This window comes from Eumetopias jubatus, unplaced genomic scaffold (assembly GCF_037043125.1).
Source record: "Eumetopias jubatus isolate StellerSeaLion01/CBP00866 unplaced genomic scaffold, mEumJub1_p1.0 scaffold_9, whole genome shotgun sequence".
NCBI classification, from domain to species: Eukaryota; Metazoa; Chordata; class Mammalia; order Carnivora; family Otariidae; genus Eumetopias; species Eumetopias jubatus.
Window position 1 is genome coordinate 51,859,783 of NW_028274815.1, and position 22,454 is coordinate 51,882,236.

At 34.9% G+C, this 22,454-nt stretch overlaps 1 protein-coding gene across 5 annotated transcripts in view; it reads right to left on the bottom strand.

Moving 5' to 3' along the window:
- ZNF638 (zinc finger protein 638) overlaps positions 1-22,454 on the bottom strand; it is a 63,834-nt gene that overhangs the window by 13,653 nt on the left and 27,727 nt on the right. For 3 of the 5 annotated variants that reach the window (XM_028116131.2, XM_028116129.2, XM_028116132.2), the window contains 11 exons: positions 19,642-19,692; positions 17,608-17,679; positions 15,726-15,812; positions 15,390-15,458; positions 14,966-15,006; positions 13,086-13,217; positions 11,126-11,254; positions 9,431-9,472; positions 8,684-8,818; positions 6,814-6,939; positions 1,317-1,354 (listed from right to left, as the gene is read on the bottom strand). In XM_028116131.2, coding sequence (XP_027971932.1) covers positions 1,317-1,354; positions 6,814-6,939; positions 8,684-8,818; positions 9,431-9,472; positions 11,126-11,254; positions 13,086-13,217; positions 14,966-15,006; positions 15,390-15,458; positions 15,726-15,812; positions 17,608-17,679; positions 19,642-19,692 — 922 coding nt within the window. The remainder of the gene's footprint in view (positions 1-1,316; positions 1,355-6,813; positions 6,940-8,683; positions 8,819-9,430; positions 9,473-11,125; positions 11,255-13,085; positions 13,218-14,965; positions 15,007-15,389; positions 15,459-15,725; positions 15,813-17,607; positions 17,680-19,641; positions 19,693-22,454) is intronic. The other 2 variants (XM_088026465.1, XM_028116130.2) reach the window with 1 other exon arrangement.

Consider the following 22,454-nt stretch of genomic DNA (forward strand, 5'->3'; position numbering starts at 1 on the left):
TTAATTTTATAAGTACCATAACAGACTTAAGAATCTCTGATTGGAAAGTCAAGATGAGAGGAAAAAAAGACCAGAACACAGACAAGAGCTGTTCTTGCAGACCTATAACTATGTTAAATGAAATCTGTAAAATGAGATTCCTCTATAAAATGAATTTTTGAAAAAGCCTACTCACTTAGCCAGAGTTACCGTGGCCAAACCGTAGGTCCATCTATATTACATGTAGCATTACCAGCTTATTGCCCTTTGTGGGCTTTTATAGCAAACAGTGCTGTTGGTATTACTTTTAGACATGTGAGCATAACTGATATGATGGTGTACAACTTAATAAAAAGTCTGTGCTGGCATTTACAGCAAACCTAATTGCTTAAAGTTACTACCATATTTTAAAGCACTCTTAACCATCTTTATCATTTAAAAGCCTCATATAAAAATTACTAAGAAAAATCCATAAGACATCCTGCTTTTCAGGCATCTTAAAATTAGTGCATCATATAAAACAAACTTTCCATATTTAAACACTTTCAAAATGCTCTTTCAAACTGATAAGCTCTTACTACACTGACTCTAACAAATAAGAGCAAATCACTTAGTATTAAAGAGGGGAAAGAATTCTAAATCAGTGATTCCAATGAAGAGCAGTAAAAAGAAGGTTATTAATTGGTGGAGTGAAGGTGGTGATAAAGGTGGTATTCATCAGGAAGATAAAGTTACTAAGAAGAGGATGTACTGTATGTGGTCAGAACAAGACTGTGAGTCACTGTGTTTACACCGAAGAACAAGTTTTCATCTTTCATCCAAGTTTTCATCCATTATTTTGCTTCTTTTCCCCCACTCCAGTTGTCTTCAAAAAGTATCAAAACACATACTGAATACCTTCTTTTTGGTTTTAAGTCAATGAAATTTTAAAAGACTATACAAAATGATTAAAATTTTATTACTGTGTTTAACAATTTTGGAATAGAAAAATCTAACAAGAATGTAATGCTGATAACGGAGTCGAGTTGTTCAAGAGTCTAGCAAAACATTTCATAAAGAAGTCATATTTATGTATTTAATTCAAACTGTGTTTACAAATTTAGTTTTTCTAAAAAATCAGTAAATACCTGAAAGAGACTAAAAAATAAAACAACGCTCGGTCAAAAAAAAAAACCACACACACACACACACACTGTAACATTCATATATATACACAAAATGGACATGAGAGATACAAACATTTTGCTACGAGTGAACAATTATCATAAAATACAGGAACAAAATTCAGTAATTAAATACTATGCAAAAATGTTATTAGCAAACTTAAAGCAACATACCTTTCTTTTCCTAGTTCTGGGTCTTCGTCAGCTTGAGCCTGTAACACAATTCCACATTTCATTAGAGGCTATTCTACCGGATTTTAAATATTTAACCCATCAATGCAATGAGTTCAGTTCTTAAAATCTAAGCTAAAAAAACAGTATCACATCTTGTCCACATAACTATCAGGTGCTAGAATTATTTTCTCATTAGATAAAGAGCCCTGAGTTAGGTGATAGGGAATAACTGACACACAGCAATTAATGAGAAGAAAGTCTCCATAATGTTGATACAAATAAACTCTTTAGGATGCCTGAGTAGCACAGTTGGCTGAGTGTCCAACTCTTAGTTTTGGCTCAGGTCATGATCTCAGCATCCTGAGATCAAGCCCCGAGTCAGGTTCTGCACTCAGATGGGAGTCTGCTTGAGATTCTCTCAGCCCCTCTCTCTCTGGCCCTCCTCCCGTGCATGCATACTCGTACTCTCTAATAAAGAAATACAATCTTTAAAAAAAAAAAAAAATTTTTTTAACTTTAAAACTTGGAAATGCTTTTTTCGAAGAATAAAACCAATCAAACCAAAATATCAACATCTTCATTGTGCAATTTTTATTTAAAAAGACTTCTATTTATAAGGGAGATTAGGTGACTTAAAAAGCTTTCTACTCAAAACACCTAGAAGTGCTGAAAAAATTTAACGCTTTTTTTTTTTTAAGTAGGCTCCATGCCCAGAGTGGAGCCCAATGTGGAGCTTCAACTCACGACCCTGAGATCAAAACCTGAGCGGAAATCACGAGTCGGATGCTTAACCAACCGAGTCATCCAAGCAACCCTAACAATAATCCTTTTAAACATATACCTGAACCACCAAAAAATCAATGTCCTAGGGCCCAAAATGGAAGAATTAAAAATTCAATGCCTAACAACATACCAAGCACCAGTCCAGGCACTGGACACATCAGTGAACAAAACAGCAAAAACTGTTCTTTAGAGCTTATATATACTAGCTGTAGGCTTTTTCTCTGGGAATCGTGTGTGCTGAGTTGAGAATTATCCTTCTTTAGAGATATTAAAAACTGAAAATTATACTTTAAAGAAATTGAATAATGTGCTTAGAGAGGATTTCTGGTGTGGGTGATGGGAGTCCCAGAGTAAAGGCCTTCTTTACTGGGGCATTTTGCTGGGTATTCTCAGTCTACACTCTAATGACACATAACCAAAATTAAAGATGACAGTTGATAAGCCCCATCCATAATATTTACAAGCAGTCTTCCCATTCACGGGGAATGCTTATGTGGGGAGGGGGCCTCATGACAGCAGAGGAAATCTATACCAGATACCAATACAAGCTAACTTGCTTCTTTATTCATAAAGAGAAAAACAAATGCACAACAGAGAGCAAGATAAGGATACAAAATGGACTGAAGACATTTCAGACAATGAAATACTTCACAAAATCAGTATAGGTGCTACTTCCAGAAAGACAGAACATTAAAATTTCAAGTTAAGAAATAATCAAAGAAATAGTAAGAGGAAGACCTTCTTCAGGTGAAGAACACACTAATCTTTATAAATTCACTGAGTGCTCTAAAGCAGGATATATGAGTAAGTCTGAAACCAAGATAAAACCTTGCTCACTGGGCTAGTCATACTGATCCTCCTTGGAGTTCCTGAATCATCAAATTTGTCCTTAAGGCCTTAGCACTTGCCCTTCAGTTTAAAAAAACTCCTCTCCTTGTTATTGTAGAGCTTGCTCTCTTACTTTGCTCAGGTCTCAAATAACTATTCCTCAGAGGGGACTATCCCTGCCACTCTAAAATATACATTCCCCCTATCCATTACTCTCTACCCCTTTCATCTGATTGGTCTCCATAACACTTGATAGCATTTTTTAACCACCTGACATTGTGTGTGTGTGTGTGTGTGTGTGTGTGTACACGTATAATCTTTTTATAGTCCATCTTCTCCACTAAAATATGAGCTCCTTGAGGACTAGGACATCAACTCCTCTATTTATCAATGTAGTCCAATGTCTAAAAAACAGTGCTGGCATAGAAAAGGAATTAGACAGGTATTTGTTTAATGAACCAATCAATAAATGCTAAAAGTTTTCAAAGGAAAAAAATAAAATACATAATGATATGATTAGAATCAGCCTTCTCGGGACACCTGGGTGGCTTAGTCGGTTAGGCATCTGCCTTCAGCTCAGGTTATGATGCTGGGTCCTGTGATCAAGTCCCACATCAGGCTCCCTGCTCAGTGGGGAGCCTTGCTTCTCCCTCTGCCTCTGCCACTCCCCCTGCTTGTGCGCTCTCTCTTGCTCACTCTCTCTCAAATAAATAAAATCTTAAAAAAAGAATCAGCTTTCTCCTTAACAATACAGGTTAAGGGGCACCTGACTGGCTCGGTAGGTAGAGCATGCAACTCTTAATCTTGGGGTTGTGAGTTCGAGCCCCATGTTGGGTGTAGAGATTTATTAAAAATAAAATCTTAGAACAAACAAAAGAACTACTACAGGTTAAGAAAAACAATGAAAGGAAAAACAATCTGAGCACAGAATTCTCCATCTAGACAAACTATCAATGAAATATGTAAGAGCAAAATAAAGTCAATTTCAAATAGGCAGGGATTCAAAAAGTGTACTGTCCACACATACTTTCTGGGGGAAAATTATTTGATGATGTAATCTAACAAACAGAAAAGTGAACCAAGAGAGGAGGAGATACAGAATCTAAGAAAAACCAGAAATAACTCAGAAGAGCAATAAAAAGAAAATAAAGGTCTATAAGTTGCTTTATGAAACAAATGGCCATAAATTTAGAACAGGGAGCTTTACCAATAGAGTAGATTCTATTCAACAAATAGTAATAAATGGCCTGAGTAACATGAAGACAGTCTTCCCTTTTCCTCTCAACATCAATTGCCCTGCCACAATTGTACAGGAAAGCCATAATCCAAACACTGAAGAAAACAAAAACAGCATCATTTTGAAAAATGAATGGGGATATAAGAAAGTGACCTCCAAGTGTACAAGTTATGGACAGATGCTGTATTTCCCTTTTTTTAAGATTTTATTTATTTATTTGAGAGAGAGAGAGACACAGTGAGAGAGGGAGCACAAGCTCCCTCTTGTGGGAGGAGTGGAAGAGGGAGAAGCAGGCTTCCTGCTGAGCAGGGAGCCCAATGCGGGGCTGATCCCAGGACCCTGGGATCATGACCTGAGCCGAAGGCAGGCACTTAATGACTGAGCCACCCAGGTGCCCTGTATTTCCTTCTTTACAGACCTACTCTCATACTCAATTCTGTAGTATCTAACTAATCAAGGTATCAAAAATACAGATATTAATTTTCAGTACTTAGAATTAAGCCTTCATGCTTCATATGCAGAGTAACTATAGTTATACAACTAAAAGTTGTAATGTGTACCTTACTCAACTTACTGTAATTTAGACAAATTTACACTGCTCCATAAACCATGAAAATTGAAGTAGTGACTGAAACACAAATTTTTAAAAGAAAGAATTATCTAAACAGCATCATTTGTGCTCCTCTCCAACATTTTGGAGAGCCAATATTTGGCTACCCTCCAACATTACAGGTAAAAAAATGAATGGGTGGTGCCAAAGAATAATATAAGGATGTTAATTAATTAGCTCATCATAAACGTGGCAAATTAAAAACTGTTATTTTAAAACTTGGGGGACAGGATTTATTTCCATTTCCTAGTCCAGTTTAGGCTTTCATTACTTCTCATATAGACCACTATAATACCTTGAAATTAGTCGACCTGCCTCAACCATCAATTTACCATTTGTTAAATGAATATAATGAACACTGTGTGACATGCTAAAGATTACGAGGCTAGCTAAGTCTACAGTAAAGATTATGTGGGGCTAAGTCTACAGTAAAACAATGTGTTTTTCAATTTAATAAGCCGTAAGAATAAGGTTCTGAGTAAAAGCTTGGGAAGTAAAGTATCATTCAGGCAGACGTTTTCTATAATCATTTGTTTCATTTTCTTTAAGTCTAAAAATTCAGGACTGTATTTTTTAGAAGAAAAATTTCTGTATCGTGTTTACTATTAATTCTGAACAAAGTAATAACCTCAAAATATCAAAAACACAAATTTTTAAAAATACCATGTACTGTTGAGAGAAAAAAAATGCTAAAAACTTCCAAATTTTTTCTGAAATTATCAGGTTAAACAAGCCACTCAAATCTTTGCTGAAATCAGTACCTCTCATGGGGTGCCTGGGTGGCTCAGTTAAGCGTCCAATTCTTTTCGGCTCAGGTCATAATTTCAGGGTCATGAGATGGAGCCCCGTGTTGGGCTCTGCACTCAAGAGGGAGTCTACCTGAGGATTTTCTCTCTTCCCCACCCTCAGCTGCTCCCCCAGTTCTCTCTCTCTAAATCTTAGAAAACAGAACAAAAGCTACCTATCATGATGCATTTACTTAGAATTTTCTTTTTCTTAAGCTAGCACAAGATTTTTAGCATATTAATAAATAAAAAACATGCAGACACCAAATATAGGCCCCATTATTTGCCTCCTGTTATGGAGATAAAATGAAACTATTAGAAAGAGAAAACATCTGGGGCGCCTGATGGGTCAGATGGTTAAGCATCTGCCTTTGGCTCAGGTCATGATCCCAGTGTCCTGGGATCAAGCCCCACACCAGGCTCCTGGCTCAGCAGGGAGCCTGCTTCTCCCTCTCCCTCTGCCTCTCCCCCTGCTTGAGCTCTCTCTGTGTCTCGAATAAATAAAATCTTAAAAAAAGAGAGAGAAAACATCTGAGTTTGAATTTCATTCTTACAAAGGCGGATTACTTAGAGTTTTCATAGACGTATTATTACTGTATAAGCCAATAATCTGTAAACTCTTATGTCTTATACAAGAGTTGATAATAAAGGAAAGAATACATAAACTTCTATCAGGAGGCGGCCAAAATGGACTCAAAGTAGATTCTGCACTCCGGAGAGAATCATGATCACGTTACATACATGGAATCATTCTACACGTATGTCCATAACAGTTATCAGAATGAATATGCTACATTTTTCAAAATTATTCAACTTATTGTTAATTTAGACAAATTTACACTGCTCCATAAGGCATAAAAATGAAGTAGTGATTACAACACAAATTTTTTTTTTAAGATTTATTATTTATTTTGAGAGAGTGAAAATGAGAGAGAGAGAGAGTACATGAGAGGGGGGAAGGTCAGAGGGAGAAGCAGACTCCCTGCTGAGCAGGGAGCCTGATGCGAGACTCGATCCCGGGACTCCAGGATCATGACCTGACCCGAAGGCAGTAGCTTAACCAACTGAGCCACCCAGGCGCCCAACAACACAAATTTTTAAAAGAAAGAATATCTAAACTCAGTACCAGTTTGGCTACTCTCCAAGAATAATTCTTGAAATTTCCTTCAGAGTACATCTTCTAGCTTTGGAAGGATGACCTTTACACTTTCTTCATTTTCTAAAAGCACAAAAGTTGACAGAAAATAATCTTACCTCTGATGAGTCCATTTTTGGAGATAATGTGCAGGTCAATACATGGTCACCTATATTCTGTGGATTTTGTTTCAGAAAGCTATACATTGACTGAGCAGATTCAGGACTATCTAACTGAAGAATTGCCTTTGGAGAAAATAAAAAAAAATATATTAAGTAGTTCATAAAAAAACAAAAGTAGAATTACCATATGATCCAGGAATCCCACTTTGTGGTATTACCCCAAAGAACTGCAAGCAGGAAATCAAACAGACATTTGTACACCCATGTTCATACCAGTGTTATTTACAACAGTCAAAGGGTAAAGCAAACTTAAGTATCAACGGATGAGTAGATAAACAATGGATTATTATTCAGCTTTAAAAAGGAAGGTAATTCTGACATATGTTATATGCTGGAAGACATTAAGCTAAGTGAAATAAGCCAATCATTAAAGATCAAATATTGTATGATTCCATTTATAGGAGATAGCTAGAGTAGTCAAATTCCTAAAGTGGAAAGTAGAGTGGTAGAATGGTGGTTGTCAGGGGCTAGGAAGAGAGGCACAGAGGAATTACTGTTTAATGGACAGGGAGTTTCAGTTTGGGAAGATAAAAAAAGTTCTGGAGATGGACTGTGGTGACGGTTGTGTAACAACATGAATATACTTAATGCCACTGAATGGACACTTAAACATGGTTAAAACGGTAAATTTAGTTATATGTATTTTAGCACAATAAAAACATCTTTTAATTTTTCTAAAGAATAGATGTTTTTCTTCCAGACTTCAAATGTGATTACAAAGGTAAAGCTAATCTTCATTTCAAAGGAAACAAGAGAAAACAATCCTTAAAATGTTGCAAAGTCCAGACAAAATGGAAAAGTATGATAGGAATTTTTAGGAAATTAAAAAAATACCTACCAGAAGATTAAACATATCTAAGTTCAAAATTCCTTATACCATCTGTCATCTCCCTTCCCTCCTACATCACACTACTTCTAAAGTATCAAACATGCTCTATGTATCAAGTTAGAAGCATGTCAAAGAAATTAGTATCTACCTTTGGTGAATTAGGTACTTTTTCTGAAGCAAACACTATCAACTTTGATATGAAATCCTACCTTTCTAGGTAATATATGGTTGCTGAAAATCTAATTTTACTAGACAAGTATCTGAATTAAATATTAAACACAATGTCAAGAGGTTAGGAATTTCTTTTAAGAAACCAAACCCCTAAGTAAGGGATGATCATTTTATACTTCTGTATAACTGAACAAAAAACTTTAGAAAATATCTGGTAACACCTTTTTTCATTTTACAAGTAAGAACCAACTAAAAGTGTAAGTTAACTCAGCCAAGGTCACAAAGGTAGTTAAGGCTAGATGAACTCAAGTCTAAACTTTCCCGTAAGATAATGCTCTTTGCACATACTACCTTTCTCCCTTGTGCAAGTTTTATTTCCCATTAAAACTTGGGAGTTCTGGGGCACCTGAGTAGCTCAGCTGGTTAAGTGTCTGACTCTTGACATCAGCTCAGGTCATATCTCAGGGTCGTGGGATCAAGCCTTAATGTCAGGCTTCCCACTCAGTGGGGAGTCTGCTAGAGATTCTCCCTCTCCCTCTTCCCCTCCTTCTGCTCTAACATAAGTAAATAAATCTTTAAACAAAACAAAAAAACACTAGGGAGTTCTGAGGAGAAAGTCATCATCTCTTCCTTCTTCTTATAGCCCAGGAGAAAATATACTGATCTATCATAGTTCAGCTAAGAAATAATGTTTATAGGTGCTTCAGTTCAGAAGATGGATTAAAAGTTGCAAACCTGAAGATTACAGGGTTCAGTCATATATATTCTCTACAGAACATATAGCTAAAACAGGAGGGACCTAATTACCTTGTTTTTATTACTCATGAATACGTGGTGAGCCACTTTTCCAAACTGAAGTCCAACACAAAGCACACACTGAAGTCCATCTTCTGGTAAGTTATCAAGATGTACAAATCGATTATAAATTTTATCTATATTTGCCTGTAGGTTTATTTTTTTAACAGACAACATAGAAAAAGAGAAACACAGCTGAAATATCAAACTATAAAACACAGACTAAGAGTAAGTTAATTTTTCAGAGGTCAGATGATATCCTCTCCCAGAAATAAGAAAATGACCATGTGAGTGAAGACAGTGAGATCTTAGTTTTAGATTTGAGTGATCAATGCAACAATATACTAAAACAAGAAGTATAATCTTTCTTCTATGAACATAATATTTACCCAAAACACTTTATACCTAAGCCACTTAATATGGCTCCAGTATCTAGAAAATATTTCACAACAGGGATTACCATGTCCCTTTATTTCTTATTTTTACCGAGAGAAGATCCATCTGACACTTTCATCACCTCAATATTTTATTTTTTTAATTTAAATTCAATTAACTAACATATAACGTATTATTAGTTTCAGAAGTAGAGTTCAGTGATTCATCAACTGCATATAACATCCAGTGCTCATTACATCACGTGCCTTCACCATCACCCTCAATATTTTAAAATCAGTAGTAAGGTTTTATTTGTAACAGGCAAATAACCAATGTTTCCATCAATTAAACAAGTGTACAAAAGCATTTAAATGTAAAACTTACCTCTGGGTCATTTTCTTTAATCAAGGTTGTAAATATAGCTTCCTAGAAAGGCAAAACAGAGGGAAAGTGAAGATGTAAGTCTTCCTCATTCACATATTTATTTAGTCAGGATTCATAATAAAATAACCTATATGAATAAGCATTAAGCACTATTTCATAAAATGAGAAGTCAGCAAAAGTTTTGTTCCTTCTAAAAATCCTTCCTTCTTCCTAAACAAATTATTCAAGTCCCACCTTAATACACTTTAATTCTTCCTATTCCCCTAAGTACATTAAAGATTAATAAGGTGGCATCAGGGGAGAACATTCAAATTCATATACAAGGAATAAGAGATTTAATTTAGCAGACAATAAGAAAATTCAAATTGTAAAATAAAAAGTTAACTAGGGGCGCCTGGGTGGTTCAGTCCTTAAGCGTCTGCCTTTGGCTCAGGTCATGATCCCAGGGTCCTGGGATCAAGCCCCACATCAGGCTCCATGCTCGGCGGGAAGCCTGCTTCTCCCTCTCCCACTCCCCCTGCTTGTGTTCCCTCTCTCACTGTCTCTCTCCGTCAAATAAATAAAATCTTTAAAAAAAAAAAGTTAACTAAGCAAAGTAGGGGATGAGGAAGAACAGAAATGTAGGCTAGTAAAAAAAACAAAAAACAGTGCAGAGTATTAAATGGGCAATTATTTAGTACTGTTGATTATAAAGAAGGCTAAGAGTAGCATGAGACAAAAATGTCAGAGCTGGGAAAGGCTAGCTAATGGACGGCTTACCAGTATAGGAAAGGAACTTTATGAGACTCTGGTTCTTAAACTTTTTTTTTTCTTTTCAACTCTATTGACACATATAAAACGATTCTACCAATTACATCAGAGTGATTCTCTCTGAAAGGCTTTCTCAAATAACATCCATTTCCACCTTCCTCTAGATATTCTAAAAATTGCTTCATGCCTCTTAGCAATTGATATGCCACCAAAAAACAGTGAAGGGTTTCTAAATCAGTTGACTCTAAACAGATTTAATTTTGTATCAGTCTCAGGGCGCCTGGGTGGCTCAGTCGGTTAAGCGTCTGCCTTCGGCTCAGGTCATGATTCCAGGGTCCTGGGACTGAGACCCATATTGGGCTCCCTGCTCGGTGGGATACCTGCTTCTCCCTCTCCCACTCCCCCCTGCTTGTGTTCCCTCTCTCGCTGTCTCTTATTTTTATATCAGTCTCATTGCTTCGTGGAGAAAGATTTTAAGGGAGACAAAACTAAAGGTAGGAGACATAAGGAACTACTTTAGTTGGAAGTTTTCAAGAAACAAAGCAATGATGGATGGGATAAAGAGGGAACAAGCTACAGAAATATTTAGATCTAGTGATGGACTGGTTGTGAGAAAATAAAAGAAAAACTAAAGATAACATCTGGGATTCCAGTTTGGAGGACAGATAAAGGCAGTAAAATAAGAATACAGAGTTGTCTACAAATAGTAGTTTTCAACTTTTTTTCCATTCTGACATACATGAGGAACTAAGAGTCCCTCAATATGGAAGTAACTCTCAAACACTGGGATGGGAGACTGTGAAGAGACAGGAAGAAGCTTTCTCAATGACTCAGAGAAAACATGTAACCTGAAGAAGACACAAGCTAGAAAACATAACCAACTATAATAAACCTGATCTAAAAATTTTATATTCTAGTAAAAATGACGGTAAGTCCATTATTTACCTCATCTTTTATATTCATGTTTTCAGGAACCATACTTATTGAGAGTTGATTTCCATCCATTGATATTGGGAAGCAGGTATAAAATTTTACCATAGATTCTGCAGATTTTCTATTTATTTCCATAAATATCTTTTAAAATAGAAAGCACAAGAAGAAAAAAATAAATGCCTTTAAGTTACTTTTTCTTGAAAAGATTTAATATTTAAGAGTCAATTGAATAACTTAGTAAACATTAAGATAAAAAAATGCATTCCTGAGAAAGTGAGGCCAATAGACTCAGAGTATTACAACAATAAGGAAGAAATAATGAATGACTAAACTCATAAGGCAATACTAAAGAGAGAAATAAGGGACATTCTAGTAAAGGACATTAAGGAAAATCTTATTTATCTTATTCATCACTGTACCCTTAGTACCTAGAGCAGTATCTAGCATATAGCAGATATTTAATAAATATTTAAATAAATTTAATGACTGATAAAGTATGAGAAATACGAGAATTGAAAGAACCAAAGAAATGTGCAATGATTACCAAGTTATTTTTAATTTTGTTGTTTTTCTAATTATAAAATTATAGTTCCACACATTTTGGTTTTAATTTTCATCACTGGGTGAATGAATAGTTGAACATTCTTCTGTGTCTGATAGTCCGTGAGGTAGAAATCTTCCATATATTTGTTCATAGTTGCAATTCTTGTTTTTAAAGGAACTATCTCTTTGTGTCATTTGCCAATTTGTTTATTGAACTTTTACTATTTTATAGTGTAATGAGGATATGAATCTTTGTTTCCTTTTTACAAATATTTTTAATTTTTAATTTACATCTTGCTTTATGTTAATTTTAATTCACAAATGTTTATATGATTGAGTCTGGTATTTTTCCACATAATAGCTAGAAAAGTATTAAATCTCCAAATAGTTAATTCTACCCAACTCTAATAAAAACTGGGCAGATAATAATCTACATTTTCTGTATTTGGATTTCAATGTATCTACTCATACTTTGGTATATGATGTAAAGTATGAATCTGAATTATTCATTTCTAGATTCCCACAATTTCCCATTTCATGTATTATCACATAAAAAATTTTTATTAAAAAATTCATTTTTATTCTTTTATTCTTGTCTCTAAATAAAAACAGCTTTAATGAAATATAATTTACATATCATAAAGTTCACCAGTACAGGTGTAGAATTCATTGGTTTTTAGTAATTTATGAAGTCGTGCAACCATTCAAATACTCTACTTTTAACATTATTTGAAATTGCATTTAACTCACTTGTATTCACTCTCTTCTACTCAGTTTTCTGAAGCACACTGGTTCTGACCACCAGCAAACATATATCCTACTCTCAAAGATCTCTAGTGATCACCAACTCCTTTCTAATGTAAGAACACTACTACTAACCACCAGAATGGTGTTTCCAGTATTTAAACTTTCCTGAAATCTCACTCCCTATAAGATACCTTCCACAAGGTGTTTTTAATAATACATTTTGTTTTAAAATTACAAAAGCAGTATGTACTTACTACTGAAAACGTAAAACACAGATAAACTAAGGTTATTCTAAGTACTGATGACATATTTGAGAATGGTTACTTCCCATTTGAGTCTAATTGGTAAAACAACAGGAATACTAGTAAAAAAGTGCTATAAAGTTTATGTTGTTATAAAACTCTGCATTACATATTAAAGATATAAAACATTTTCTTTAGACTAAAATTTTGAGCAGAATTTTGACACAGTCAGTAAGCCATCCTCCCCATCATTAAAACTAGGTCAGATTAGAATAACACTAAAACATGGGATATCTGTTTTATAATTTAAAAACCCCTTAGCTTGAGTGGCTTTATTATTTTGAAGTGCTGCTTTTAAACCCTTTCTTTTTAGTTTTGTGAACTTAAGTGTTTTTCAGAATGTGCTTCAGACAATATGAACAGCTATTATCAACGCTTACCTTTTTATGAGATGATAAAATCAAAATATCCTTTAAAGCACCAAATGGTTTTACTAGGTTGTAAACTTCTTCTATAGAATATCCTTTATTAGGCAAATTAGAAATAAGTACCACACACATTTCCTCTGTTTCCTTCAAAACAAATTTAAGAGTTGACATTCAAATTTCTTTAACTGTTTTTGTATTTACTTAAGTTTATGCTGCAGATCATGTTATGTTAATATTTAAACTGCATTTAATACTAAATCTTATCAATTAAGGAGGCTGGTCTGAACCTCAAAAACAAAACAAAATGCGAATTTCCTCTCTTCAAGTACACAGCATAATTTCAGTCATACCATCTGTCCTCTAGTCGAGGCTTTTAGTTCTTTTTCAACCACTGTTTAAAAATACAAGTTTAAGGGGCGCCTGGCTGGCTCAGTCAGGGGAGCATGAGACTCTTGATCTTGGGGTGTAAGTTCAAGCCCCACAACTGGGTACAGAGACTACTTAAAAAAATATAATCTTAAAAAAAAGTAAAAATAATAAAATGCAATTTTTTTTTTTTAAAGTGCAAGTTTAAAAGCACCAGTTCATCTCTGACAACAACTCCCTCATGCACTGCTGTCATTCCTGTGCCATGTGAGGCTCACATCCCCAAGCTCCAAATCAGAGCATATCCTTTTATCTTGCTGAATAATCTTACAGGCAAAATTAAAAAGCTTCCCTGGTGCCTTAGAAACCTTTCCCTATAACCTAATCCCCACCTCGAAGTAAATACTTTCACTTCTGCCTTTTCTTTTTTCAGATCTTTCTTCAAGAGGACTCTCATCAATGCTATTTTTCCTTTTAGTAAATTTTGAGAAAATCCTCAAAGGTGTACTGTAGTAAACTGGACAACTTGTGACTTTTCTTTTGGGAAAAAAGTGGGGGGGGTGGAGACAGGAAGTTATAATTTTCATAAATCAGTTGAGAATGATTTTTAACTAGCATGTCAACTGTGTTCATAAATGGTTCCTTTGGAAGTGCGTTAGATCAATCTATTTGTGCTTTAAAATATTCTTCCTGAAACAAAATAGTTAAGACATACTACTTAGTTACTACTTGAAGAATCAATCTACCAGTCAAAAATAAACTTATTGTTTAGCATTTGAATGATCTCAAGATCTTAACCAGTAAAATCTAAATTAACAAGACATTAATACAGTCATGACAGATTAAACCACAGAAAAACAGTAATGTAAACTTTATGCCCTTCAAATAAAACTTCAAACTCTACTCACTATTCTAAAAACACAGAGAATTGGCTGGTATTCTAAATATTAACTTATCTTCCATTTGCCTCTAAGAAAAAAGAAAAACAGGTTTCACAAAATTCTACTGGTTTTAATTTGACAACCTGTTTTTCTACTTAAAAACCCATTTTGGCCTAAACTATTTTTCTTGATAAAAGGTAAACCTCAAAAACATGTACAATTTATTGATAATCTGCACTTAAAACTTTTATGACTTACTGCAACTCAAACCCTATCTAAAAAGTCACAAATGGTAAGAGTGCCTGGGTGGCTCAACTGGTTAAGCATCCGACTGGTTTTAGGCTCAAGCCATGATCTCAGGGTCCTGAGATCCACCCTGGAGCCCGCTTAAGATTCTTTCTCCCTCCAAAAAAAAAAAAAAAAAAAAAAAAAGATTCTTTCTCCCTCTCCCTTGGCCCCTCCCCCACCTCTCCGTTTAAAAATCAAAACCTAAGGTGAAGCAATAAAACTTAAAAAAAAAGTCACAAATGACAGATTTTTCACCATGCCAAAACCTGTACATTTTTAGTGGGTTTAGAGTAAGAAAAATATATTGTGTCAAAATTTCCTAAGCTTTTAAATAATAAGTAAAATATAAAAACTGACCTTGTTAACTGGTTCTTTTTCTGTGGCCTCCACAGCAGCTACTTAAGATATAAAATAAGGTAAGAATTCATGCAGATGTATTTTATTTACCAACATCCCTCTTTCTCCACAGTAGATTAAATAGTAGCTGCATGAAAATGTACACAACTGACAAAATACTAGAAAATTTAAGAAGGATATAGCTACAGAAGTAACAATACCTTTTAAATAATGTTTCATTTTATTTCTTGTAAGAGGAAAATTCCAGAATAATCAAGAGACAGTGTGAAGATCTGAATAATATTTTAAATTTCACTTAGGTATGAGCCTGAGATTTTAAAAAATATACATGTATATATGCCACAAAATTAAAAATCTTATTTTCTTAAAATTTAATTTTCCATCTTTAAACATAAAAGAACAAAATAAAACTTTTTTGACCTACCTGAAATAGTTTCCTTAGCACTATTTTCAGTGGCTTTGACTTCCATACTGGTCTTTATTTCAGAGTTTTCTGCATGAAATAGTCTGCTTTAATAGTCTAGAAAAACACACTAATATAATTAAACTAATGAATCTAAACAGGAACTTAAATTAGTTTGTCATTTTAAGTCTCCTTAGACTGACCTGATTTAAGTCAAAGCTAATGCAGACTTTTCTTTGAAAATTTTGAAAACAATCCCTTTGAAAATTTTAAAGCAGTAATTCCAAAATATACCTCAAATGTACACAAGGAGATCTAAAGAAAGCACTTAAACGAATAAAAGCGTTTAAAGCTTACCTGGTACAATCACAGGTTTATTGGTGTCTCTGTTTTTGACAATGCCAGCCTTTCTGACTTCTAGAGATTTCTTTCCACCAGATTTTGCTTTTAAAAGTAGAAGTGAATAATTATTCTAAGTATCTGTTCATTTAACAGGTTTCATAATAATACATATAAATAATGTGGTCCAACTTCATTATAAAGGCAGTTTTTTTCCATATAGTTATTATTTCCACTTTTATCTGTTTACCGATAAGATTAAAAGCAAATTTAAAGGGGCAACTGGGTGGCTCAGTGGGTTAAGTATCTGCCTTTGGCTCAGATCATGATCCCAGGACCCTGGGATTGAGCCTCAAACAGGGCGCCCTGCTAAGCTTCTCCCTCTGCCTCCTGCTCGTGCATTTTTCTATCTCAAATAAATAAATTAACTTTTTAAAAAAGCAAGTTTAAAATGAGATACAATTCTCACTGATGGCCATTAATGGGCCACAGGTTTATCTTCCATGTGGCAGAAGCACATAATTACACAAAATTTTTTTTGTAATTTCTACAAAGGCTCTTTAAAATTACCCTATATATTAATAAACGGATCATGTTAGTTTCAACATGTTACATTTCTTTCTTTATAGAGGAAATATATTCTTTTAACAGGGAAAGAAAAATATTTTTTGGAGTAACAAACTGAAAAATTTGTAAGCTGGGGAAGGTATTATGAAGTGACAGCTCTAAAAAATGAGGAAAATAAAGATTCGCAGGGGGAAGTGGCAGAACAGTCTGCAATTATACAGCTGTCAAAAATGTTTCCTCCGATGCAAGCTGGTGCAACCCCTCTGGAAAACAGTATGGAGGTTCCTCAAACAGTTGAAAATAGAGCTATCATACGATCCAGCAATTGCACTACTGGGTATTTACCCCAAAGATACAAATGTAGGGATCCAAAGGGGTACGTGCACCTCAATGTTTATAGCAGCAATGTCCACAAAAGCCAAACTGTGGAAAGAGCCAAGATGTCCATCGACAGATGAATGGATAAAGAAGATGTGGTATATATACACAATGGAATATTATGCAGCCATCAAAAGGAATGAGATCTTGCCATTTGCAACGACGTGGATGGAACTGGAGGGTGTTATGCTGAGTGAAATAAGTCAATCAGAGAAAGACATGTATCATATGACCTCACTGATATGAGGAATTCTTAATCTCAGAAAACAAAATGAGTGTTGCTGGAGTGGTGGGGGGTGGGAGGGATGGGGTGGCTGGGTGATAGACATTGGGTAGGGTATGTGCTATGGTGAGTGTTGTGAATTGTGCAAGACTGTTGAATCACAGATCTGTACTTCTGAAACAAATAATGCAACATATGTTAAGAAAAAAGAAAAAGAAGAAGATAGCAGGAGGGGAAGAATGAAGGGGGATAAGTCAGAGGGGGAGACAAACCATGAGAGACGATAGACTCTGAAAAACAAACTGAGGGTTCTAGAGGGGAGGAGGGTAGGGGGATGGGTTAGCCTGGTGATGGGTATTAAAGAGGGCACATTCTGCATGGAGCACTGGGTGTTATGCACAAACAATGAATCATGGAACACTACATCAAAAACTAATGATGTAATGTATGGTGATTAACATAACAATACAAAATTATAAAAAAAAAAGTTTCCTCCGCAAAAATATACCTGGAATGGCACACACTGTCAAAGACCAACATACCAAAAAATAGAAGTCCCATTATGTGTGAGGTTTTAAATATCAAAGAAGTATCTACTAAACTTTTCAGGATGTTATTAGATACTATAAATTATATGAATTTAAAATTTGCTTTTGATATTATGTTTATTATATTCTTCAAGGCAGGATTAAGAACAAACTTAATAAAGCCTCTCTCTCCAGAATGTCTTACCTGTTTTGATTGAAGCTTTATTACCTTTAGCAGCTACTGTTACCACAGATTTTACAGAACCCGCTGATTTCCCTAAATCACAAAAGCTGTAGTCAAAATTGGTTTATTTAACTAGGATCAACAATCCCCAAAGAACCTCATAAAAAATATGAGTGACAGACTGTATTTTATCCAAAACATAAAATGTTATCATCTTTGGGGCACAGGTCATTTTCTAAATCTAGCAATGATGACAATTTCTTCAGGGGGGAAAAAAAAATCACTAAATTAAGAATTCACCTCCCCAGTGGGGTACTTAAAAATAGCATTCAGGCAAGTTAAATAAACCTCCGAATGTGTGGATCAACTAAGAAGCAAAATTACTAACTGTAAGGATATAAAAACAGTCCCATAATGCTTTTAATGGTTTCATAAACAGTTATAATTAGGGTCTCCCAGCCCAAGCTTCCTTGGCTCCCAAATGACTGAAAAGCATTCAAGAACACCATCATGGTTAAGCCACATAAAGCCTGCTTTGACTCATTCCTAGTGGGCTCTATGTGAACAGGACTATTTAAATTGTTCTGACCCTTCTTTGTACATACGCATCTTCATTTTCAAAGATAATGTATAAAGACTGTGATCATCAAAGTGTTACTGAAAAGATCACCAGAGAGTAAAATCCCTTTCTATTCAGAGAGCAACATGAGGTTTAACTCTGAAAATCAGGACTCACTAACAACTAGCAAGGCTGCATTATGAGGAAAAGCTCAGAATCAGAAGTCAGTAGATCCAAGTTAAATTCCAAATTAAACTGTGAAGTCTTGGGGCATGAATCAATTTCTGTGCACATTTGCCCATTTGTAAACAAGGGTGGCGATTGCTATAAATACTTAAGAGGACCCTTGTAAGAACATGACTATGCTTTTGAAAAATTATCATACAAATAAAATTACTGACATGCACAAAACCAACTGAAGCAGTTTACAAATCCACCCTTTATATCCAAAGATAAGACACTAACCTTGGGTCAAAAAGATAAATGCCAATCCTTATAGAGTATCACCTAACCAGTCATTTCTTCGTCATCCTAAATTTGGACACACTGCTTGAGTCACACTGAGCCCCAAAGGGCCCTTAAGTATTTCTTTCAGTATCCCTATATTATTACAAATCAATTCACTTTACTACTTCTAGCTGGGCACCAGAACTTAAGGGAAAAATATGGAGAATTAATTTCCCAGCACAGTTAAGGGGTGGCTAAGCAGCTTTAACACCCATTTCCCCCAAATCTCTACCAGAATTCCCATAAACTATCAAAATACTATCAAACTGTTTACTAAATAAATGCATCCTCAAAACAGTATTTCTAGCTTCCCCTGACCCCCTCAGATTACTGCTTCGAAGAACCTACTATATGAAAATTCTGGATCTGCCACTAACAATGGTATTTACCAATGCAAAGCTTCCTTTCTACCATTACAGAGAAGATAATTTAATATACTGATCTCTATCCACTTAAAAAGATGACCCTGAACTAACCAGCATTTAGCAGAAGTGAGAAGTAGGAAGGATAATGCTAGAGAAGGAGAAAAAATAATTACTTTAAACCCATGAGGGACGTCTGGGTGGCTCAGCTGGTTAAGCGTTTGACTCTTGATCTCAGCTCAGGTCTTGATCTCAGGGTTGTGAGCTCAAGCCTAGCATTGGGCTCCATGCTAAGTGTGGAGCCTACTTAAAAAAACCCCACTAAAGTCCATTAACAACTGAAAAGAAAATATAATTTTGCTGTTTGTTATCTGAACTATTTTATAAAAGAATGTCAACCGAGAGACCTCAATAAAAGAGAAAGAAGGGAATTATCTTATTTTGATAATTACTACAAAGGAGTATTATCTACTAAGTCTCCTTTCTCAGAATTTCTAGATGGCTATAAATTTAAAAAATTAGTATACACCCAGCACATACTTTGTCACATGAAATCCAAGACTACCGTTATATACTTAAGTAATTTAAAGTTAACTAATATGTCTAGAATTCTAGTAAAAAACATACCTGAAGACTTAGTGACTTTGGCTCCAGATGTCTTGGCTTGTCCAGTTTTGGCTAATAAGAAAAACATATCAATGACACATTACAAATACTTTCATTTAGATTTAGGGAAGAGCTAACCTGGCAATGACTGGAAAAAACACTGTAAAAAAACATCCTTATACTCATCTTTGTATGCTTGTGAAACTATACAGGTAAATTCTTTTTTTTTTTAAGATTTTATTTATTTATTTGACAGAGAAAGAGAAAGAACAAGTAGGCAGAGAGGCAGGCAGAGGGAGAGGGAGAAGCAGGCTCCCTGCTGAGCAGGGAGCCCGATGCAGGACTCGATCCTGGGACCCTGGGATCATGACCTGAGCCGAAGGCAGCCGCTTAACTAGCTGAGCCACCCAGGCGCCCTATACAGGTAAATTGTGAGACATGTAGTTGCTGAGACAAAAGGAAAAGATTTAAACTTTAACAATATTAAATTGTCCTGCATGAAGACTGTACCAATTGATAGTCCCATCAATAGCACACAAGTGGGGCTTCCAATTTCCACACATAGTAGATAAGAGAAGTTATTAATCACTCCAATCTGAGATGGACACTAGTATGGATTTTTCTTTCTTTAATTAGGGGTAAAGTTATGTTGATTTTCACATGTTTATTAATTCAACACTGTATCTTTCTCATGTTTAATTCAACACTGTATCTTTCTCTGTGATCTGCTACTCTTAATATTTGCCAATTTATCTTTTAGGTTGTTGAGGTTTTTCTTACTTAAGGTCTTTATATATTAAGAAAATTCATCTAGGGGCGCCTGGGTGGCTCAGTTGGTTAAGCGACTGCCTTCGGCTCGGGTCATGATCCCGGAGTCCTGGGATCGAGTCCCACATCGTGCTCCCGGCTCAGTGGGGAGCCTGCTTCTCCCTCTGACCCTCTCCCCTCTCATGCTGTTTCTCTCTCTCTCTCTCTCTCTCTCTCAAATAAATAAATAAAATCTTTAAAAAAAAAAAAAAGAAAATTCATCTATATCACATAGGTAACAATTTTTTAAAAAGTTATACAAAATACTTATGTAAAAATACAACTTTTTATGCAATCAAGTATTTTCCTGATAGGGAAGGATGCCCTCACTCTGCAATTAAAACCAAACAAAAAAACTCTCCATATTTTCTTCCAATACTTTTAATTACCATCTTGTATACCACAATCTGTAATTTATTTTGCCATTAAAGTCCTTTACTTTTACAAAGTGACTAGGCAATTTAATGAATAATTGATCGTTTTCCTTGCTAATTTAAAATATTGCCATAATTATTTACTGATGTTCCATATGTCCTGGGAACTACCTCTGGAATCTCTGTCCTACTGATCTTTTGTCTATTTGTGCAACTACATGAAACTATTTTGAATCTTTACCTCTGTAATATATTTTAATATCTGTTAGTGCTAGTCTGTCCTAATTATTCTTCCTCTGCAGAATTTTCCTGTCTATTCTATGTTCATTCTTTATGTATAAACTTTATAATCAGCTTATACGGTTTAAAAATCTTATTGTTTGTGCCAACTATATTCAAATTAAAAAAGAATCTTACTGGCAGTTTTATTGGGTTCCTAACATTTATCTTAATATAAGAAAAAAAGGCACATTATAATGGTGAGAAGCTTTCAATCAAAGAATGAGCTGTTTTCCCACATAGCACTACTTTATGCCTTACAGTATTTTAAAATTCTTTTCATCGCTTTTACCCTTTTTATGATTTTAAATGGAATATTTTATTAGATTTCATTAAATGGTTACTTTTTACATAATAAAACAATTGAAACCCTATATTAATTTAGAAAATTAAGGTGGCTAATTAGATTTAATAGCATTTCAGTAGACTCTCTTGGGTTTTCCGTCATGCATACACATTTGCAAATAATAATGTTGAATCATACTTTCCAATTTTTATGCCTCTTGACTTGCACTGGCTAGTGGCTATTGGTTTTAGGACAATATTTACATTAATTCACAGAACTGATGAGTATCCCTTCTTTTGCCCCTAACCTTAATGGAACACTTCTACTAGTCTCACTATTAAGTAATCTGGGACAAAGGGTAAAGGGTCATTTATTCAAAGTCCAAATTCATAGGAGAATTTGGACTTTCTCCTATGAGTCACTGAGAGTAGAATGATCAGATCTGCCTTAAAGAGATCTCAGGGCAACAGTATGAATAATGAAGCAGAGAGTGGAATAAAAATATCAGTCAGGAGGCTATCCTCAAAATTCAAATATGAATCAATTAAAACAGTTACAGGTGTGATGAAGCAAAGGCAAAAGACATAGCTTGAATGAAACAGATGTGAGAGAAAACTAGTTTGAATCAGCCACTGATTGTATGAAAAGAGGAAAATGTTATTTAAGTTTGAACTGGGTAGGACAGAAGAGAAAAGACAGAGAAAGGATTACTAACAATTTCCACACTTGATGATGAGTGATGATTGTTAGGTAACAAATGAGAGGAGTAAACTTGAGGGGGTAGAGGTTTGCATGTGTATATAAGATGTCAGTGGTCCTTAATGCTGTACGAAGATAAAATCAGGAAGAAAAGTATGACATAAGAGGAACAAACATTTAGGGAAACCATTAAGGGAAGATAAAAGAGCAATCAAAGGAGATTAAGAACAAGTTTTCATTCTCAAGAGAGGTAGTTTAATTTAAGTGAATAGCTTTGCATTCATACAGTTTTAGATCTGAATCCTTACTCTTACCCCAAGTCATTTAACCCTGAGTAAGTTATTAATCGCTGAATCTGTTTTCTCATCTATAAAATGAGGTGATTTGAA